General features: G+C 41.6%; 1 protein-coding gene across 1 annotated transcript; it reads right to left on the reverse strand.

The window, feature by feature from the left end:
- Positions 1-11,410: 11,410 nt before the first annotated feature.
- On the reverse strand, positions 11,411-20,933 carry LOC136437557 (apolipoprotein(a)-like). Its single transcript, XM_066432173.1, has 5 exons — positions 20,612-20,933; positions 19,298-19,537; positions 14,581-16,128; positions 12,296-12,544; positions 11,411-11,658 (listed from the first exon to the last, which is right to left on the reverse strand). Exons 1-5 carry the CDS (start codon positions 20,931-20,933, stop codon positions 11,411-11,413), a joined length of 2,607 nt encoding a protein of 868 aa, XP_066288270.1.
- Between the last annotated feature and the right edge of the window lie 730 nt (positions 20,934-21,663).

The following is a 21,663-nucleotide window of genomic DNA, read 5'->3' on the forward strand; positions in this document are numbered from 1 at the left end:
AATTGCGTGGGACGATTGTCTGCTGACGCAGCTTGATCAATATGGTCTCCACGAATATGTATAATGAGCTACAAGAAAGCCATAACAGCTCGACTGGACTTGGTGATGTTTTATTAGAAATCTATCATATAAGACTTGAAATTCTTGAAAATCAGAGGTCAACGGTTACAATAATACCAATTACAGGTTCTTGTTAAACGTTTGCTTAGAGAATGCGGATGATACAGGAAGATAGAAGTGTAAATTAATTCCGTTGGTCGCCTGACTTAGACATACAATGTGTGCAATTAAAGAGACCACTAGTTTCCAATGACTAACTTCCAAAACACTATAATTAGCTTAACTATGTCTTTGTCTAGGAATGAGCAATCCACGTGACGTTATGCGAATAGAACACGTGACTCGTTGAACAGTTGGTCTTAAGTTGTAGAAAGGGTTTGTTGAAGGGTGGTTTGTAAGACTTCTTGTAGATGGCCTCTTTTATTCCTATTGTAACGTAGGAATCTTAGACACAGAACTGGGCTTTTATTCACATAAGAAAGAAAAGAAGACATCATATCAACATCAGGGTTCTACAACCTTACCTCAACTGGGACGGGGGGCGTCATAAACTTTCTGGGGGTTATGATCCACTGCTTACGGTGTCACGTGTTTTATCTGAATATCATGACGTCATAATGGTAGGTGGTTACTTATTCCTGTCCAAAAACATGTAGATTGACATTCGGAAATTTGGTGGCGTTAATGATAGATTGTGTGCGTCACCATCTTGTCTGTATTTGTTATTTATGTTGTAAAATAATAGAAAATTACGTCCGTTCATTTTTTTGTGGATTAAGGTTAAACTTGGATTCAGAATGATATCTACCAACACTTCCAGATGTTTCTAGCTAAGACTTCGTTTTTCTTGTCTTCCTCAGACATGGACAGACCCCACCTTTACAGGCAAAACTACATTCGAAGCGAACGCAACCCGACATGTGGACTACACGCCCTATCCACCAACCGGCTTTGAAGGTAATACGTCGTAAACGTTGATAAAGAGGAGATAACTACATATAGAACAGAATATTCCTGTCTTTCTGGTTTAGAGAAACATGTGTGTTTCTCTACCAAAAATCCGAGGAAAGGTGATCAATTGTGCAAAGTTTGCCTATATACTAGATCTGGCCGGCACCTGGTTTTCTATGTCAAATGCCCCAGGGGGCCTGGATGACCCACTGTCCACCATTGCATTTCCTAAGGTCCCGTGGACAGTTTCCTGGTGACTAACATTCCGAACATACCTGTGTGCTTCAAATTCCTGTGGACACATTTTTGTACAATTCCTTGAATTCTTGCAAACTGCACACTATTCTTTACCAGTAGGCTCGCCCCTGAGGCGTCGCCAAAATGTCCAGATTCTGCATGATGTGTGAAAGGGCAAACAAGCTCACGCCATGTAACTGTTGCAAGCTCAGAAAATCACATATCCTCTGAACTATGCCAAACTCACTTGATTATACAGATGAAATCAGCCCGCGCATCAATTTTTGTCCATTTCCAAAAATTAGAAAAAAGTTTGCGAGCATACTATAAATCCTACAAAGAAGCTGAAGAAAACTATCAAATCTATACTGTAAGTTAAAAAAAGAAATAAGAAAACAGATGTCGTAGAATGCTTTAAATAAATAAATAGTATGAGTCAAAGAAGAAGATTATTAAAACATTTTTTTTCAAACTTAGACCACTTTGATTTTGTGATGAAGACGCGTTTTCTACTCACCTTTTTTGTGCCTGATGCGAGAGCACGAAAATAAAAAAAAGACACAGAATAAAAACACAAGACCATGCAGAGCCAACATTCATTTCTTCTTGGTATTAATGTTTTCGAATTGTTCTCCTCCAGGGAAAGGAAATGAAGACTTCGAACAGACCATAATTGTCTTCGGTGGAGAGGGCGACGAACCGGGCAAGATTTCCAGGGATGGATGTGTTGTCGTGTCGCCTAGCAACGAGATATTCATCGGTGACAAACACAACAGGCGAGTCCAAGTCTTCAGCATGAGGGGTGTTTACCTCCGCTATTTCCCCACCATCATGTCAAAAGAAGAGTCCGACACGATACAACCAAAAGACATTGCCATCGATGGCGAGGGTCACTTGTGGGTGATCGGGAACCACAATTCGACGCCGTCAGGCTTTGTTGTTCAGCTAACTAAAACTGGACAACACCTGAAAACCCTTCGTCCCTCCCTCCAGAACAACACTTTCTACGGCATCGCGGTGGACCCGCTCCGCTACCAAGTCGTAGTAACAGAGGCTTGGCTTGACTACTCGGAAGTCAAAGTTCTTCACTTCAACGGCAGTGTTGTTCGGAAGTTTAGGATGGAGCTAGGCTCGGGATATCCCGGACCGGTGGCTGTAGGACGGAACGGAAACATTTTTGTGGCCGACTTCTTTAGAGAAGATCGCGTGAACGCCTACAACGAAACCGGCCATTACCTGTTCGACTTCGGAGATGATGATGATGATGATGATGATGATGATGATGATGATGATGATGATGATGATGATGATGATGATGATGATGATGATGGTGATGATGGTGATGGTGATGATGGTGATGATGATGATGATGATGATGATGATGATGATGATGATGATGATGATGATGATGATGATGATCACGATGATGATGACGATGATGACGACGATGATAATGAGGACGATGGTGATTATGATTATGATTATGGTATTGAACAGATGGTAGAAATCGTGGACATCTGCACTGACAGCTCAGGAAACGTTTTCTTGGCCTACGGGTCAGCCAGGACGGTGGAACTGTTCACAGAGGACGGGCGGTACGTTCGCCGCGCTGCTTCCGGCATGTTCAGTGCTGACAGTGTGGCAGTAGGACCCAATGGTCAGCTGGTAGTGATTGATAAGTCAAACAGTACCGTCACGATATTCCCACGATATTGATCCCTTTCTTCTTCTCTCTTCTTGATGCTACCGGCTTCAACCTGCTGACAGTTCTGTAGCGTATATATACAGTCTACAAAGCCCCCCCCCCCCCCCTCACTGGACCCGCGGCACGTTGTCGGCGTCACTGCGGCCGATCGAATTGACAAAGCACTCAACGAATTTCATCGACAAAAAAAAACAACATTTAAGCTTTGTATGTCGTGTTGTAATTTTGGTCACACTTGTACGTTTTTAATCATATTCTCATTGTAAAGTCAAGGGTAACACAAATCCAGTTAAGGACGCAGCGACGCCGCCAGCGTGCCGCGGGTACAGTAAAAAGGGGGGGCTTAAGGCTTGATCCACTCACACCAGGAAGGACCCCTGCCCTTTTTGATAACTGTGGAGGGCTCTCTAACGTGCCGGGGAGTGGATCTCCTCAAACACGGCACATCCATGCCACTTACCATTAAACTTTTCCAACGGCACAAGATCGGTGGCGTGACAGGATTCGAACTCGGGACCTCTTGTGTTCTGGGCCAAACACCCTGCCGTTACGCCACACGACCCTACGGCCACATGGACCTCCACACGGCCAACAACAAAAACACTTATCAAACTTTCACAGCCTATAACGAATGCTGTGAAGAAACACTTCGTCTACAAAACCATTATGAAGATGTAACTATGAATGAATAAAATAAAGCAAATTCGTACTTTCAATACAGTTTTAATTTCCAAATATATATTAGATTGTCTTACAGATGCAGAAGCTGGTGTGTGACGCCGAATGGTGGTTTTACCGGCTATATAGATACAATATGCAGAAGCTAGTGTGTTACGCCGAAGAGCGATTATAACGGCTATATAGATACAGAAACAAACTTTCTCGTCCGCATGGCTACAGTGTTTCGTCGTCTCCGTCTAAAACCCTTTCTTCGTTCGGAAACGAGCACCAATAGAAGCCTTTTTTCTACGACGCTTTGATATGTATGTATATATCTTTTTTCATTTGTCATTTCGATATATATCAAATACAGCCCACAGCGTTTTTACTCTATGGGGGATGTTTATGTTGGCATTACCACTGGAAAGAAACTAGAAGCAAGTAAAGACCACTTGTACGAATGCTGCCAATAAACGTAACAGATACAAACGAGGAAAACCACATCAAAACAAAAGCATTTGATTGCATGTAGCTTCACCGACTTTGTGGTTTATCCAGTGTACAATTCCAAAATTGTTATACAATCATAATACTGCTAAACAATCAGATAAATGGTAGTGGAGAATTAAAGTACAATCAGAAAACCAACATTCAACCAGAAACCTAGTATACAATCGAAACATTAGGATACAATCTGATAAATTGTACTCAATCAGAAAATCGGTATTCAATCAGAAAACTGGTTTTCCATCCGAAAAAAATACAATCTATAATATAATCCCAAAAAGATATAAAGTATATTAAGAAAAATAGTATACATTCAGAAAACTGGTATTTCAAAAGAAAACTAGCACAACACAAGCAGAAAAGTGGTATTCAATAGGAAAACTAGTATTCAATCAGATAACTGGTATTCAATAAGGAAACTTGTATTCAGTCGAGAAATCTGGTAATAAAAAAATGATACTCAATCAGAAACCTGATATTCAATAAGAAAACCGATATACAATGAAAAAAAAACTTGTTTTATGATAAAACTGGTATTCAATAAGAAAACCGGTATTCAATCAGATAACCGGTACTAAATTCAGAAAACTGGTATTCAACAAGGAAACTAGTATTCAACAAGGAAACTGGTATTCAACAAGGAAACTGGTATTCAATAAGGAAACTGGTATTCAATCGCGAAATCTGGTATTCCAAATAAATGATACTCAATCAGAAACCTAAAATTAAATAAGAAAACCGGTATACAACAAAAAAACTTGTTTTTTAAGAAAACTGGTATTCTTATAAGAAAACTGGTATCTTATAAGAAAGCTGGTATTCAATCAGAAATTCTGCTATATAATAAGAAAAAAAAACGGTATTCAATCAGAAACCTCTTGTTTAATCAGAAAAATGCTGAACAATTAAAAAAAAAACTGGTGTACAATCAGAATAACAGCATTTATTTAGAAAACGTCATTCAACTAGGACAACACTTGTCGAAGCAGAAAATGTGTTTTTAACTACAAAATGGGCATTGGTATCGGGAACCGATATGGGGAATGATATACAGTCAGTACTGAAACTGGTGTCGAATAAAATATAAAAAATGGTAAAATGTTATTTAATCAGCAAATTGGAGTTCAATTGTAAAAATGATAAACAATCCGAAAAAAAGGACTACATTCAGAAATCTGGCATAGTGGCCTCACGCGGTATCGTATAGTGCATTGTGTCCAAATCAGACCTGACCACAGACTGGTACGTCACAATACTCCCATCTAGTGCTTGGATCCGTGGTGTAGCACCAAACTCCGGGCTCGCCGTCAGGATTCCGGCAGTAGTTCTGCTCCAGTCCGGCTGACAGGTATCTTGAAGATGTCCTGCTGTGCCAATGAGGTGTCTGACTGTCCCAGCGCTGACACGTCTTGCCTGTTTCGCTCACAGAAACTGTTCCTCGGTACGATGTCCCATTTCCTTCCTGGCATAATTCTGGAATATGAAATTTAAAAAGAGGTCTAATTACGTTTCTTCAACTTCCTTTTTATAAGACGAAACCTGGAAACGGAAATAATGTCATGTACATAAACGATGCTTTCGTTCTATAATAATTGTAGTATGGTAGATGCATTAACGTTTATTCAAGATATGTTTCTTAAGATAGAAGTTTGACCCGGAACATAATTTATGCCATTGAAGATGTGATTTTGACATAGTATATAACAACAAGAATCAGTTTTATGGTTTAATATTTCAATCAGATGGCTACCTATAAGCTGTTGTTGCTAAATTGATTTTTTAAAATATGGCACGGTAATAAAATCAAATATAAGAAGTAACTAGAAACGCTACGGACAATTTAATAATTGATAACGTGAATAATATGATCATCAACGCGACATATTACCAGCTATACTGGAGATATTGCGCAATATACCATCACACAGAATGTCACCATTCTTTCCCTGCCATGTTCATATCTAATATTTTTTATATTGAATTGTTCACGCATATTTTGTATCTAGCTGCTAGCGGATCTTGGGGAGCGGGCCAAAACTAACAAGGCTGGACCCCAGGCTATTGGCGACTATGCCACAAGACAAATGCAGTGATAAATTTCCATTCTTTCATTCAGTACACATGATAACATCTGAAACGCGACTTACGCAACATCTTAATCATTTTGCAAAGGCGCTGCTCCAAGTCGTCGGTTCGGTTTCGCTCCTTTTCCAGGTTTTTCTTCAAATCGTCAACAGTGGTGGACAGTTGTCGCATGTCATCATGGTCACCCTTCAAAATGTCAACAATTGTGGACATGTCGTCTTGATTGCGCTTCAAGACGTCAAAAGTGGCGGACATGTTGCCTTTGTCCCTCTTCAAGATGTCAACAGTGGTGCACAGTTGGGCTATATCCTGAAAAAGCCAAAGTCACAGACTCAGAAGAAAGTGAGTGAGGGAAAACAGTAACATTTTCTGCCAAGATAGGCTCGTTATTAACGGTGCACACCCGACCATGATAGTGGGCGACAAAAAAGTGACGAAAGGATTTCGAGGGGGTGGGTTTGAGTTCACATTTCTCATAATGTGCTTCGAACTGATATTAGATACTAGCATGGCCGAAAAGCGTATGAATTCGTGTGTTTTTGGTGAAAAACGGTCCGAGCCGTATTTCCGGATATCCATCCGCGTTGATAGTGAGGTGTCCCCTGACCCGAAGTTGACCTTTGTTACGTTCTGTGGGTGATGTTGACATGCCTCGCTATGATTAATGAAATTCAAGTACTAGAATCTTTAAATTTTTAAAGATGTTAAGTACGTTGGTTGGACAACAGTATTTTTGGAACAAGAGAGATTACCATTTTATTGATAAACGTCAGAGGGAGGAGTCCCACAGTGAACAGGCTTAGAAGCACGACGATGCCTCCGGTCATGCAGCTGCGGTGGGAGCGGACAAAGCTACGGACACCACGGCGTCCGGGCTCTCCACCTGGATACGTGAAGGAAAAATCAAATTAGCGTCCACAAATCTCTTCAACAAGTTGATGAATGATTAAAAAAAGTTAGATAAGTTGCGGTGATAAAAGATGTCACATTGTGTTTTTGTTTTCCTCATTTTTCGGGTGGGTAGGGGTGTGTGTGTTTCCCAAATATGACCCCTGACCATTAAAACTGTGTCCTGGGGTTAAACCATTAAAACTGTGTCCTGGGGTTAAACTTACAAAATGGTTTTGTTTTTTTTCGTTTCTTTTTAAATGATTCAAGGAAAAATTATTCTCAACGTTACAAAGCCATGGAACCTTCCGTTTCAACAGAATAGAAAACCATAATGCAAATTATACAAAGCCATGATGAATATCAAACTTAAATAATAATTGATAAAAATAACATATCAATGTGAAATCATACATAGCCATAATAGATATCAGCCATCAATAATAATCAATAGAAATAACATATCAATGTGTGAAATTCATACATAACCATAATCAATATTAGCCGTAAAGAATAATTCATAGAAATAATATATAAATGTGTGCATAATGTGGCCCATATTAATACTTGGTGCTCCACTAGTTTGCCTATCTTAAAGTCTGTTCATGTAGCAGTTAAAAGTTTAATTGTTTCGAAGAATGTCATATCTAATGAAGGACTGAAAATAAGCTTGTTTCGGATTTTACGAAATGGTATTGTTCTGGTAACATCTAACTTTTGTTGTTTGAAATTCGTGGCAACTAAACATGGAACATTCTGGGCGAAGAATGCTCCTCACATAAGTCCTGTCTTTATTCAGCATCGAACTGGCACTTGTTCGGTGCTCGCGTGACCGTCGAACGACTCTCGTACGACGCTTTCAGGCTTCCCAAATGAACGACAGTGGCGCGATGCACCATCTGCCATTGTAAATAAAATACTCATATTCCTTTTAAAATCATCCAACCCACTCATCATTGAAAGTGTGGGACTTTTTTTTATTTTCCACTGATTTCAGAGAAGAAATCAAACCCCGCATTAGTACCGTAGATATAGAAACTTACTTTAGAATAGCAATATAGTATGATCTTGTATTACATGTATACCATTTGTATCTCGACACTGTTGTCAACATGCAATTAGCCTACGTGCATGAATTTGCAATAAACCATTAATACTTGAATCGTTAGACGGTTGAATTGGGCAAGGAGATATTTTCAACGCTGTAGTTTGCAAGGTAATATAACGCAAAGTATATGTATCTGTATGTGATAAAACACCCTTTCTTCTCGACATGAAAAATGCCTATGTTGTGCTAAAGAAAAGCAAGCTACTAAAATGTCGGTTATAGCTACCTGCAGACGTGTACGTTGCGTAACGTTTCACCACCTCGGCTTCTTCGTACGTGTCTGAAGACGTTTCTTGCTCTTCTATCGACGTATCGGGCGTTCCGTTGCCATTGCGGAAAAGCCCGCGCGAGCCACTCTGAGGAACAGGAGGAGGTTTGGGCGGGGGGTCGCTGTTTTGGCCCAGGACAAGGGATCGGACCGGTTGTGCTTGCTCGTGCATTTGGACCATACTGTACAGGCAACAGGCGCACAGTATAACAGCCAACGTCGAGGTATATGAATATGGACAATGATTTGTCTGAATAACAAGGATACCTTTTACCATATTTGGAAGGAAGATGTTGCCTGAGGTGTTGCGAATGGCATTTTGTTTTTTTTTGCAAGTGTCAGACTAATTTTCTGAGCTAGGAAGGAGAACATACAATGGTGACCTTTTGATTAGCCTCATTTGCAGGCGTCCCGGGCGGCGCTGGCGTTTATTTTAGGGGGGGGGGCAGATTCGCGACTTGCAACATACCAGGCCATGTCCTTAAGCTGAGGAAAATGGTTTTACGGCCTAAGCATTACGGTTTCCCCAGCAAAAGGGACCTGGCACCGTTGTGTTGAAAATCAACGCTACCCCACAAGACGGCACCAAGATGCCTGCAAAAGAGGCTCATGATGTAATCATTGAATCCGCGTGTTCCTCTGGAGGCACTGCAGCCTCTTACCGTCACATATGCGGCACCACATTTTCATAATTTTTAGTCTGATGAAATTTCCAGCTTTCTAGGATGCATATGGGTGCCATCATATTACTACTGGGGCTTCCACAGTCACTACCCTAAAATAATATTCAGGGTATGGCAACTGTAGGAACCCCAGTAGCCATAGCAATGCCATAGTTATGTCCTTGTCAGGTATTTTGCCTATGAGCTCAGTCACGTTTGGGACTGCAGCCTACACCCTGCAGCAGCGACCCCTAGCAGCAGTGAGCAACGCAACAAGTCACCATACGGCCCGCGGAGAATTCTTCTAGGCATTAACTCTTTTCTTTAATTGAGATACATTTCTCCCACGTCCGAAAGTTGCCACAACAGTGAGACTGTGTTTGTGCGTGATGCTTATCTTCAAATGAATACACTTCTAGTATGTATGGGCTGACAGCTTGCTACATTCAAGCTGTCTTCTGTAAATATTTTGTTTTTACAAAGTCTTTATCCATGTTGAGACCTCCACGTGCAGACATGAAAATTCAGCGTTATCAGCAAAATAGTCTGGGATATGAAGGCACCTACAACTACTGAGAAATGCAATATGTTCTGGGAGGAATATAATAATGGTACCTTCCTGCTTTTTATTTGTTATATACATTTTAAAACCGAGCACCGTGTGTAGTAACAGAATGTTGACTGATGTAGGACAGTTTACTCATCAGTGGCAAATGCGGATAGCGTACTTTAAAAGAAGACATTTCATCCTTGGTCTAAGGCCCACAGTTTGACACAAACCATACGAAGGCAGACTGCCGCTTACGGGGGTAAGACCCCCCTCTCCCCAAATATGAAGAGTTTTTTTCTGTCCCCAAGCTCCATTGATGATGGTAAAACATGACCTATTTTGCATGTAGAGGTAGTGAGGTAACTGAGTGCACTTTTCGGGATTCCCGTCGGTTAATGCATGTAGCTTTGTTAGTTTCCATTCTCGACTAAGTACACCATATCACACAGTTTGTACTGTCTGTTTTTTTTTATATGTCCACCATAAGACGTTACAATACGTGTTCAAGAAAGCTGCAAGCAGTGTCAAATGCCTGAACACCTGTATCGGTTTAGATGAAGACAATGGCTATTACCTATAAGAGGAGTAAACAGCCAAAACCTATAATGCTATTTTTTTGTTATATGACATTTGATTCTGTATATGCAAACAGCTAAATTCTATTTAGCATTCTATGAAGAATGGTGCATAAAAGACAAAGCCAACTTAACTTGTCCTTGTGCTTTTGATGTTGATGATGATCATATTCACTCAGATACAGTTAAATTATCTCTTCAAATATGCATAAAAAATACCAGCTTACAACATGTAACAGTGTGTTGCATATTTTTCTGCTATAAATCTCCATGATCTCTTGGTTGGTTCACTATCATGAATCAAAAAAACCTCTGCATCTAGCACTGCAACACGTTCTCCTTTGTTTATGGATTTTTGACCAAGGAGGTTAGACATTATGCACTTTTCATTGCGCCTTGTGATCAGGAATACCATATGCCTACATTTCCATTTGCTCTCCATCCCAAGAGACATACATTAAGTATGTATACTACATGTACAAAGATTGATCTAAGGTTACCTTTTTCTCCAGTAGAGACATTTGACAAAGATTCAAATAAAGTTACACAAGTACGCCTTCAAATGTACGCCTAAAACACCCGTTTACAATGGTGCATATTCACTTCTAATCTCGAAGATCTTGTGAGGGTTGGCCGACAGATGAGTCAGTTTCCTGATGTCTAAAAAAAAACACGCAGCATAACCTCGAGGTACTCCGTGTTCCAGACTGTTTATCGGGCCTTTTTAGCCGGTTCCCTTTCGCCGGTACCTTGTAGTCAGTTCCTTCGGCCTCACAGATACCCCAGCCCGCAGAACCCTAAGCACACCGGGGGACCCGAGGGGCTACAATCCCCGGAGCGTTGATAAAGACCGGGCGGGCAGACTGTTCTTGGGCCGCCAAAACAAATCGCTAGCGACCCGGTACTAGTCCGGCGCCCAGGGAAGGCCTCGGGGATGACCTGGTGCGATAACGATTTCGAAAAGTTTTAAAAGTTAAAAAAAGAGCATACTGCTGCAGTACCTACAACATCATAAAATTGATGCCAGACATTTTTGCTGACTATGCATTGTGAAGGTTTTCCTACATTTCACCACTTATTTGTTTAGACATCGTGGTACAACAATAAAGGATAAAAATAGAGGCTGAGGAGCAAACATTTTCGAGTCCCTTACCTCACGGGCACGCAGGGTTGAAGCAATACTCCCAGCGGGTGTTATTGTCCGTTGTGTAGCACCACAAGCCGGGCTCATCCTCACTCTCGTCCGGGTTGCGGCAGTAGTTCTCCACCAACTCAGGATACTCCTCTGGCGGGTAATCATGACTATGAGGAGAGCCGACATCCCATCGCTGACACGTCTTGCCACTTATCGTGACAGAGACGTTCCCGCGGTATTCTGATCCAGTAGAATTGCCCACGCAGACTGGAATAAGAAATTGGAATAAACTTCCGAAAATAATTTCATCAGGTTGGTAGAAAATAGGATATGGGAGCTTCCTTATACACAATCTCACCTGCTGACGTTTCGATGTCTATCAGACACCTTCTTCAGAGCTTCTGACTGGAGTACTGCTTCTCACTGCTATAAGTAGCCGATGTAGTTGGCGCTTTTGCGTTGAGAACACTGTCCTAAATATGGCTAAGTTTGTATCCCCCCTCGTCTCGGTTCAACTTAGACATATTTGGGACAGTATTCTCACCGCAAAAGTGCCACCTACATCGGCTACTTATAGCGGTGAGAAGCAGTACTCCAATCAGATGCACTGAAGAAGGTGTCTGATAGACATGGAAACGTTAGCAGGTGAGATCAATACCTGGTTGTGTATAAAGGTTCTCCCATATCTTGGAATAAACCTATTTTGCTATTTACCAGTTTCGACATGTGAAAGAAAGCAAAGCACTGCAATCCTCAAAATAACAGTGAATTGTCATTGTTTTCGTTTCTTGTTTTCCCTGATATAGACGAAATAGATGTTATTATGTTACTCTATGTTGAATAAACATGTCAAGACAAAAAGCCTAGAGCCAAAAATTCCAGAAGAGAACAACCAGTCTTTTACCAAAAGGGCATGCAGGGTGGATGCAGTACTCCCAGGGTGTGTTAGGGTCCGTTGGATAGCACCACATAGTGCCCCAATTCCCGTTGGGGTTGCGGCAGTAGTTCTCCGCCAACTCTGGAAACTTCTCTGGCAGGTAGTATCCACGGCGGCTATGCGGAAAGTCTACATCCCATCGCTGACATGTCTTCCCACTTTGGGTCACAGAGAGATTTCCGCGGAAGTCAGTCGCGTCAGGATTAGCCATGCACACTGGAATAAGTTACAACAACAATCAAATGAAATATCGATAAAGTGATAGTTCGTTGAGAAAGAGAGGGAAAAGCAACCTCTGATCATTGTGCTGATTTGTTTTTGTGGGTGATATCTTCCACTCCATTCGCTTACCCTATCCCACCAACTTTTATATCAAGTGAGGTTACCTTCTGAGCTGTAGGAGGGTGGTGACTGCGTGACACCTCGTCTGTTGTTTATAGTAGTAGTAGTAGTCCACTGTTTTCTGCTGCTGTTTATAGTTCCTACCTGTAATAGAATGGTATTTCTGTTATACGATTGCTGTTTTGCTTGTGGTAACAATCTAGTATAACTGTTAGGTGTACCGGTTGTTTTCAGCTGTAAGCTTTACCCAAGGCAGAACTGAGCTATTCATGAAATAATCACCTCGTTAAACCAGGACTCCATATCGCTCCACGTTACATCGGTCGCGAAAGGGGCCCTGGTAAAAAAATCCGTCACATATGGTTATAGCAGGTCGACGCGACTTGCTCATGAATAATTAACGAGCTGACCTTATTTGGCACAAACGGCAGTTGTAGCTCGTGAATAATCAATGAGCTAGCCGTAACATGTAACCTGATTGGTTGATAGCTTCCCAGCGTTCTTTGCGCGCTGGCTTCCGATGAGAGGAAGCAAACCCTCTGATTGGCTGTTTTGGTGGCGACGTCATCATAACCATATGTGACGGGTCTTTTTACCAGGGCCCCTTTCGCGACCGATGTAACGTGGAGCGATTTGGGGTCCTGGTTTAACGAGGGTGGAAATAATGTGTAGTCCGTTTCTTGGGTACGGTGATACCCAATTAAGAGCTGCTCAACTCAGGTGTCCTCATAATACAAAAATACAACAACAGATAGCTATATAAGGGAGCTCTAAAGATAAAACGCGCAGTGGAACAAATAAAATAAAGATTGATTGATTGATTGATTTCAACTGATTGCATGGTTCATCATTTTGGCAACTATACTGCACATGCGCATGTAGGTATGGGCAATCAACTTGACGTATAGGGGAAACTGAAGTGTTGCAACAAATGCCATTAATGCATGTAGCCCTATGGGGAAGTGGAGAAAGAGAAAGTGTCATTATCTCAGGAATCAAAACAACTGACTACGAAAACTTACCTTCAAATACTAACCAGTTATGTCAACTGTCATCAGATTTATTCCTGACAAATTCTGTACGGCTGTTCTCCAGACATACCCCCCCCCCCCCCATCAGAGCCCTTGGATACGTCCTACAGGCTTCAGACACCCAGTCGAAGACCATCCCACTATATCAGGGGGGTGCCAAAACCCTCAAGGTAGAGAAAGACCATTTATTTCAACTAATTCAGCAAATACAGAAACTATCACACCACAGTCACTCCTATATTGCCCAGATTTCACAAAAAATCCCGCCAAAAAAGGATTTGCAATGGTTTAAACCCTGTTTTTTACTTCGTCTCTCATTGTGGGGTCTGGGCGCAGGCGCAATCCCTTTAGTTTCCCCTATAGCATTGGAATATCATGCTTCACTATGCTTCACTACTACGCTTCAGTACAAAGGAGCCTTCATGTAATACTTTCAGAAAAGTCACAGAAGTAAATTGCGTTTATAGCAACAAGAAGAAGAAAAGACATAGGCTTGCCGTTTGAGGATCCTGCTTGTCGTTGAAGTATAAGCTGACGAGGATTCCGCCGGAGACCAATAATGCCAAGACGACATTTGTGATTACAACATCGCCCACCCGTCGCTTTGAACATCCTGATGAAACGAATGACGTGAAAATGTCAAGGTAAGAAAGAAGAGACGGCTCTTATACAGTCCTTTCAAATAAAAGAAATCATCAATATAGTAGTACATGATGGAATTACGTTATGAGTGAAAATAAAGGAAATCAGCCAGGCAGATACATTGGAAATGTCTTCATTTTAATCTATTCCTAGAAGCAGAATAGCAAACCTTTAGGTATCAGAAAGATAGAGGTCTGGAAAAGCACAACAATGTCTTGAAATGAGGAGAACACTTACCACGAGCTGCTTGTTGAGGAACGTTTGCCACGTACATCGGGTTTGGGATAAGGGAGTTTAGCACGTACATCGGGTTAGGGATGAGGGAGTTTAGAATGGAACTCGGATCTTGGTGATTAAGTGTCCTCCTGTCATTTTGGACAGAGGCTGATGTGTCAGCATCATTCATGGGCGCGTCACGTCGTGTTACGTCAGTCATATCATATTGGCACTTGTAGGCGACAGTATATGGTGTGATATCGACGTCAGAGGGGGCAGTGTGGCGTGTTCTTTTGTTGCCATCTACACCATCAATTTCTTGGGGTATTTCATCTTCATCATCTTCCTGATGTCTCACATCGTATGGCGTACCGCCACGGTTCTCGTCGTGTGTCTGATACCTGGCAGCGTAGGGCATTTCATCTTCATCATCTTCCTGATGTCTCACAGCGTATGGCGTACCGCCACGGTTCTCGTCATGTGTCTGATATCTCACAGCGTAGGGTATTTCATCTTCATCATCTTCCTGATGTCTCACAGCGTATGGCGTACCGCCACGGTTCTCGTCGTGTGTCTGATACTTGGCAGCGTAGGGTGTTTCATCCTCATCATCTTCTTGATGTCTTAAAGCGTATGGCATACCGTCACGGTTCTCGTCCTGTGTCTGATACTTGGCAGCGTAGGGTGTTTCATCCTCATCATCTTCCTGATGTCTCACAGCGTATGGCGTACCACCACGGTTCTCGTCGTGTGTCTGATATCTCACAGCGTAGGGTATTTCATCTTCATCATCTTCCTGATGTCTCACAGCGTATGGCGTACCGCCACGATTCTCGTCGTGTGTCTGATACCTGGCAGCGTAGGGTATTTCATCCTCATCACCTTCCTGATGTCTCACAGCGTATGGCATACCACCACGGTTCTCGTCATGTGTCTGATATCTCACAGCGTATGGTTTGATGTCGAGAGCGTTGTTAGCAGGTCTGGAGGTAGATTTAGGACGCACAGACGGACCAGCGTCTATTTCTACCGCGACATCATCAGTTATATCATCTATCTCGTCGTTTTCAGCTGCAGCCCCACTTGTTTTGAGTTTGTTATTGTCATCGTCATCATGGCCCTCCTGGTGTATAGCTGGCTCGATACTGGGCTTGCCGTCGCTGTTAGCCGGCCTGTGTGCGGGTTCGGAGCAGACTTCTGGCTCGTATATCTGATTTTGATAAAGTGCACTCGGAGGAAGTCGGATGTCACGCATGTTGATGTCATCACTACCAAAGGCTGAGATGCCAGCATCATTTCCGGATACGTCACTTCCGTTCTCAACTGTGGCATCAGTTGCCGCAGACAGGTTGGGATGATGTTCGCCGTCGGTGTTTTCACCAGAGCTCTTGGCGATGGAGGGATCGCCATGTCCACCATCTGGCCCGTAGGCAGTTTCCAGATTGACACGCAATCGCTTCATATCGGCTTGGATAGGATCGTTCTTCGGCAGATTGGGTGCGACGTCGGAGGGGAATTCTTCAGCCAATGTTCCAACAGGTCTTGGCGATATGGCGGCTGTATGTTGTTCTGGTGCAGGGATGTGATTTCTATGTGGTTATATAGCAGTGCGCACTTGTTACATCAAACAGACTGTCACAGCGGATGTCAGCTGATGTTGGTAATCCTGACCGATTTTAAGCAGGCTCAGTTTGCTTCTGAAGACGAGTTTGAGGATTGATGCGATTGATGTGACTCCGAAATGAATTTGTCTGTTTTGCTGATTTCATTTTCACATCAATAAGCGATTGATACAGTCCGTTCCTTTGTCAAAGTTTAGATCTAAACATTGACTACAGCGTCGAAAGTCCCCGGAACATCGGTGAAGGCCCCTGTATCCGTGCACATCTTTAATCGGTGATTTCTTACGTTACAACCTTTAAACGACTATTCTGTTTACTTTGTGGCCCCTGCGCTAGTATTTATATTTGTCTATAATAAAATTCCTGTTTATGGTATTATTTTCAGTGTGCCCGTCCACTTCACTTATAAATATGAGATTGCTACCAATACCAGGTCAGTTAATTCTGACTTCGTCCGTGTCCAAGAGATGGTAACGTCTTATGTGGGATTTATGATTATTAGTGTTTGACGGACGTCGTCCCAGCCTCGTTCAATTTGTGACGGGGCTGGTTTTCAGCAACAACAAAAAAACGGTCGACGCCCGGGCAAATCTGAAATTCGGCGAGCGTCGGGCAATCTACAAATTTGGCCGACGCCCGCATGAATTGTGACGCCGGCTTTAAGAAAATTGCTCTAAAAGGATGTTAGCTTATGATCTAGGGGTCATCCCTAGATATCTTACCCTTAAAAGAAGAAACGGTCGAAGATTAAGGGCGGGTATAGATGTTGATGTATAATGTATACATTATAAGGATTTCACTACTACACATCAGCAAAAGCGATCTTTTTTTAAGTGTATGAAAGCCTTAATGCCCCGTCTACAAAAACATTAGGAAGATGTAACTATGAATGAATGTAATGAAACAAATTCGTACTTTCGATACAGCTTTAATTTGCAAAAATGTATATTAGATTGACTTACAGATGCAGAAGCTGGTGTGTTACGCCCAAGAGCGATTATAACGGCTATACAGATACAGATACAGAAACAAACTTTCTCGTCTCGATTTTTTATTTATTTTTATCTTTTTATAGATATCAAATACAGCCCACAGCGTCTTTACCCTATGGGTGATGTTTATCTTGACGTTACTCCTGTAAAGAAACTAGAAACAAGTAAAGACCACTTGTATGAATGCTGCCAATAAATGTAACACATATAAATGAGGAAAACCACATCAAAGCAAAAAACAGTATCTGATTGCATGTAGCTTCACCCACTTTGTGGTTTATCCAGCGAAAGAAGTGAAAAAAATACGAAATATATCATATAATCAGAACACTGCTATACAATCAGATAACGGGTGATAGAGAATTAACCTTAGCCTCAAACACCCTAACGGGGTCATTTTTGACACCCGGCGTTGGTTTTTATGTGCCATTTGATTATGTTTGATCGGGAAAAAATTCCTTCCGTGACTTTGTCAGTAGACATGTATTCTAACCTGTCCTAATTTTCTAGGGAGATTGCCTCAATACTGTTGACATTATAGAAGAAAGTCGGGAGTGATTGCACTGGGGTCATTTTTGACCCCAGTAGAATATTGTGCTGTTTTTGAGACCTGCCCTGTAACTCCTAAACTGCTTATTGTATGACCATCAAATTTTCAGATGATGCACATGCGAATTACTATTACCATAACAAATTTTGTGTCATTATGACGTAATTTTATGTGATTTTATCCGCCATCTTAGATTTTGACCGATGACGTCATCAAATCAGCATAAGATATCAATATCAAATTATGAAAGTTACATTGGATTACATAAGATGATAACAACATAAGAAAATAATTGTGGTGTACCAACAAAGCCTCGAAACGTCATTGTATGAACTGAAATTAGCAGATTTTGTAAAATATGCTTGTCAAAAACCCGTTGCCATGGCAACACGACAAACCATGAACTTACTTTATCAATTTGAAATAGTTGTTAAGGACATTTATGAAACGTCACCAAGTTTGGTGGCTCTAGCGTAAGCCGTTTAGGAGTTCTGCAACATTAAATTTGGCGTGGGTTTGAAATGTCCCCTCCCGGTCTAAATAAGGATAGTTCAAAACATGGTCCTTCTGATCTTTTGCATAAATTATGATAATGAACGGGAATTATTCATACCTTAACATACCAAAACATTCCACTTACATTGATGAAGCAATGTATGGATAAAATTCAGTGAAAAACGTGAAAAGGGAGACTTTACTGAACAAAGCATGTTGGGGTCATTTTTGACCCCGTTCAGTCATTTTAGTCGCAAAAAAACAGTTCGGGTGTTTGAGGATTAAAATAATATCAGAAAACCGACATTCAATCAGAAACCTAGTATGCAATTGAAACACTGGTATACAATCGGAAAAAATGTATTCAATAAGAAAAATGGTATCCAACCAGAAAACAATACAATCGATAATATAATGTAATAACCAAGTCAATAGAATACAATCAGAAAACTGGTAAACATTTAGAAAACTGGTATACATTTAGAAAACTGGAATTCAATAAGAAAGCAGGCATTCAATCAGAAAGCTAGTATACAAGCAGAAAACTGACATTCAATAAGGAAACTGGTTTTCATTAAGAAAACTGACATTAAATAAGAAAACTTGTAATGTATAAGAAAACTGGTATTCAATAAGAAAACTGATATCCAAAAAGAAAACTGGTATTCAATGAGGAAACTGGTATAATACAATCAGAAAACTGGTATACAAATTAAAGAACTGGTGTCTAATCAGAAAACTGGTATCCAATCAGAAAACTGTCATTTAATCAGAAAAACGGTATTCATGATCAATCCAAAACTATCAGGAAAAACAGCACTTGTGGTGAAGCAGAAAATGTGTTTCTAATTACAGAATGGGCATTGGCATCGGTAACTGATATCGGGAACTGATATACATTCAGTTAACTGGTATTCAATAAAGGAAGATAAAAAGTAAAATCTTTTGTAATGAAAAAATTGGATTTCAATCAGAAAACTCATAAACAATCAGAAAAAAAATAGAATACATTCAGAAATCTGTCATAGTGGCCTCACGCGTTACCGTATATAGTGCATTGTTTCCGAATCAGACCTTACCACAGACTGGTACGTCACAATACTCCCATCTAGTCATGGGATCCGTGGTGTAGCACCAAACTCCGGAATCGCCGTCCGGATTCCGGCAGTTGTTTTGCTCCAGTCCGGATGATGGGTGATTAGCAGGCGTCTCGGAGTGTTGATGAGGTGTCTGACTATCCCAGCGCTGACACGTCTTGCCTGTTTCGGTAACAGAGACTCTTCCTCGGTAGGATGCCCCATACCCTTCCTGACATAATCCTGCTTCAAGGAAATTAAAAAGAGGTATATTTGCCGCATCGTAGACGTATATTTGTTTTGAAAACGGAAATGATGCTTTCGTAGTATAATTCTATCATGGTAGACGTATCAACATTTATTCTATAGGTATCCTTTTTAAGATGACACTTAAACACGGAAACTATACCATAGGGGATGTGTTTTTGACATGGTATATAACAATAGGAATAATTTTGATGGTTTAGTATGTTAACCCTCATCCATGTTGACCCCAGGCATGTGTACCATATCAACATTTTTGGTTTGAGAAAAAAATTCCTTCAATGAGTTTGTTTGTGTACATGTCTAACAACGTCTGAGAAAATTGTACATGTTACAAGTATGTAATCGCCGCGATTTACCACAAAGGAATTATAGCACCTTTACATTGGTTATGCAAATAAGTCCAACTTTTTGCATAAATGGTATCTGCAGATGTTCAACCTACCATAAATTACATAGGTCATATGTCTTAAAGTGCTTTTGATATTATGGAAATGCTGCAAATATTCATTTTCCTCATTAATTATGCACATGCAATCATACATTACATAATTTGCATTCCATTGTTTACATCTCTGTCTGAGCTACTTAGTTGACATACTTGGTATCATGGAAAATCAACGTTCCTTTGTTCATGTATCCTCCTTTTGATTTTGAGAAAAACGCCCTGCAGTTCTAGAGCAAGCTGCTGGGGGGGGGGGGTCAAACCTGCACCACTTATTCCTTACATCACAGACTGTCCTCCACCAGCAGAAGCAAGACTATGGCACGTCCAGGTCAAACTGTACAAAATCCGGACGTTCTGCTTCAATACTAAGGTCACATACGGGGGGGGGGGGGCAAAAATGACCTTGACTTCGTCTTCCCAAAATCTAGCTATAAACCAAATACCATCGTTATACATCCAGAGGTTCTTGAGTTATGCTGATTGTAAAATCCGGAAACAGAGACACACATACAGACAGGACAAAAACTATACCTCCATTTTTCATGTCGGTAATACTTAACTTCCATTATTTTATTCAGTACACGTAAAAATTGGTTATTGGTTACCTGACTCAGATAACGTCTTACTCATCTTGTGAAAACGCTGCTCTAAGTCGGCGGTTCTGCTTCGCTCCTTGTCTAGGTCACGCTTCAAGGCGTCGACAGTGGTGGACAGTTGGCGCATGTTGTCATGGTCACTCTTCAAGGCGTCGACAGTGGTGGCCAGTTGGCGCATGTCGTCATGGTCACTCTTCAAGGCGTCGACAGTGGTGGCCAGTTGGCGCATGTCGTCATGGTCACTCTTCAAGGCGTCGACAGTGATGGACAGTTGGCGCATGTCGTCATGGTCGCTCTTCAAGGCGTCGACAGTGATGGACAGTTGGCGCATGTCGTCATGGTCGCTCTTCAAGGCATCGACAGTGATGGACAGCTGGGCTATTTCCTAAACAAGTCAGAGTACCAAACTTTCACTGCACGAAATGGCCTCGTTTCCCGGCGTATACGTACCGGTATTTTTCTGTATTTTTATCGGATACCGACGGATACTGACGGATACATGCGGATTCGTGTAAGATATCCGACAATTTCCGCACCGGTATATGGAATATTTCCGGAAGAATCCGAAAGTAAGGTATTTTCGACGAATACGGAGCCGTACACTGCACGGAAATGCCACCGATCCTGACGGATACGAACAAGAAATTTTCTGTATTTTTGGCGGATACTGACGGATACAGGCGGATCCAACCTGACGGATCCGACTAAATGCGCACTGGGATATGGAATATTTCCGGAAGAATCCGAAAGTAAGGTATTTTCGACGAATACGGAGCCGTACACTGTACGGAAATGCCACAGGTCCTGACGGATGCGTACAGGGATTTTTCTGTATTTTTGGCGGATACTGACGGATACTGACGAATCCAACCTAACGGATCCGAAAATTTCCGCACCGGGATCGGGAATATTTCCGGAGGAATCCGAAAATGAGGTATTTTCGACGGATACGGAGCCGTACACTGTACGGAAATGCCAGAGATCCTGACGGATACGTACAGGAAGTTTTCTGTATTTTTTAAAAGAGAATTGCGGATACTGACGGATACAAGCGGTCTGTG

Source organism: Branchiostoma lanceolatum, chromosome 6, assembly GCF_035083965.1.
Source record: "Branchiostoma lanceolatum isolate klBraLanc5 chromosome 6, klBraLanc5.hap2, whole genome shotgun sequence".
NCBI lineage: Eukaryota > Metazoa > Chordata > Leptocardii > Amphioxiformes > Branchiostomatidae > Branchiostoma > Branchiostoma lanceolatum.

What these genes read in the sequence shown, in the direction of transcription:
- LOC136437557 (XM_066432173.1), bottom strand. Translation starts at nt 20,933, where the DNA reads ATGCGCCAACTGTCCATCACTGTCGACGCCTTGAAGAGCGACCATGAC. An exon ending in TAAGACGTTATCTGAGTCAG is followed by an intron (nt 19,538 to 20,611) that starts GTAACCAATAAC and finishes TCCTTGAAGCAG; the next exon opens with GATTATGTCAGGAAGGGTAT. An exon ending in TCCTCAACAAGCAGCTCGTG is followed by an intron (nt 12,545 to 14,580) that starts GTAAGTGTTCTC and finishes AACTTATTCCAG; the next exon opens with TGTGCATGGCTAATCCTGAC.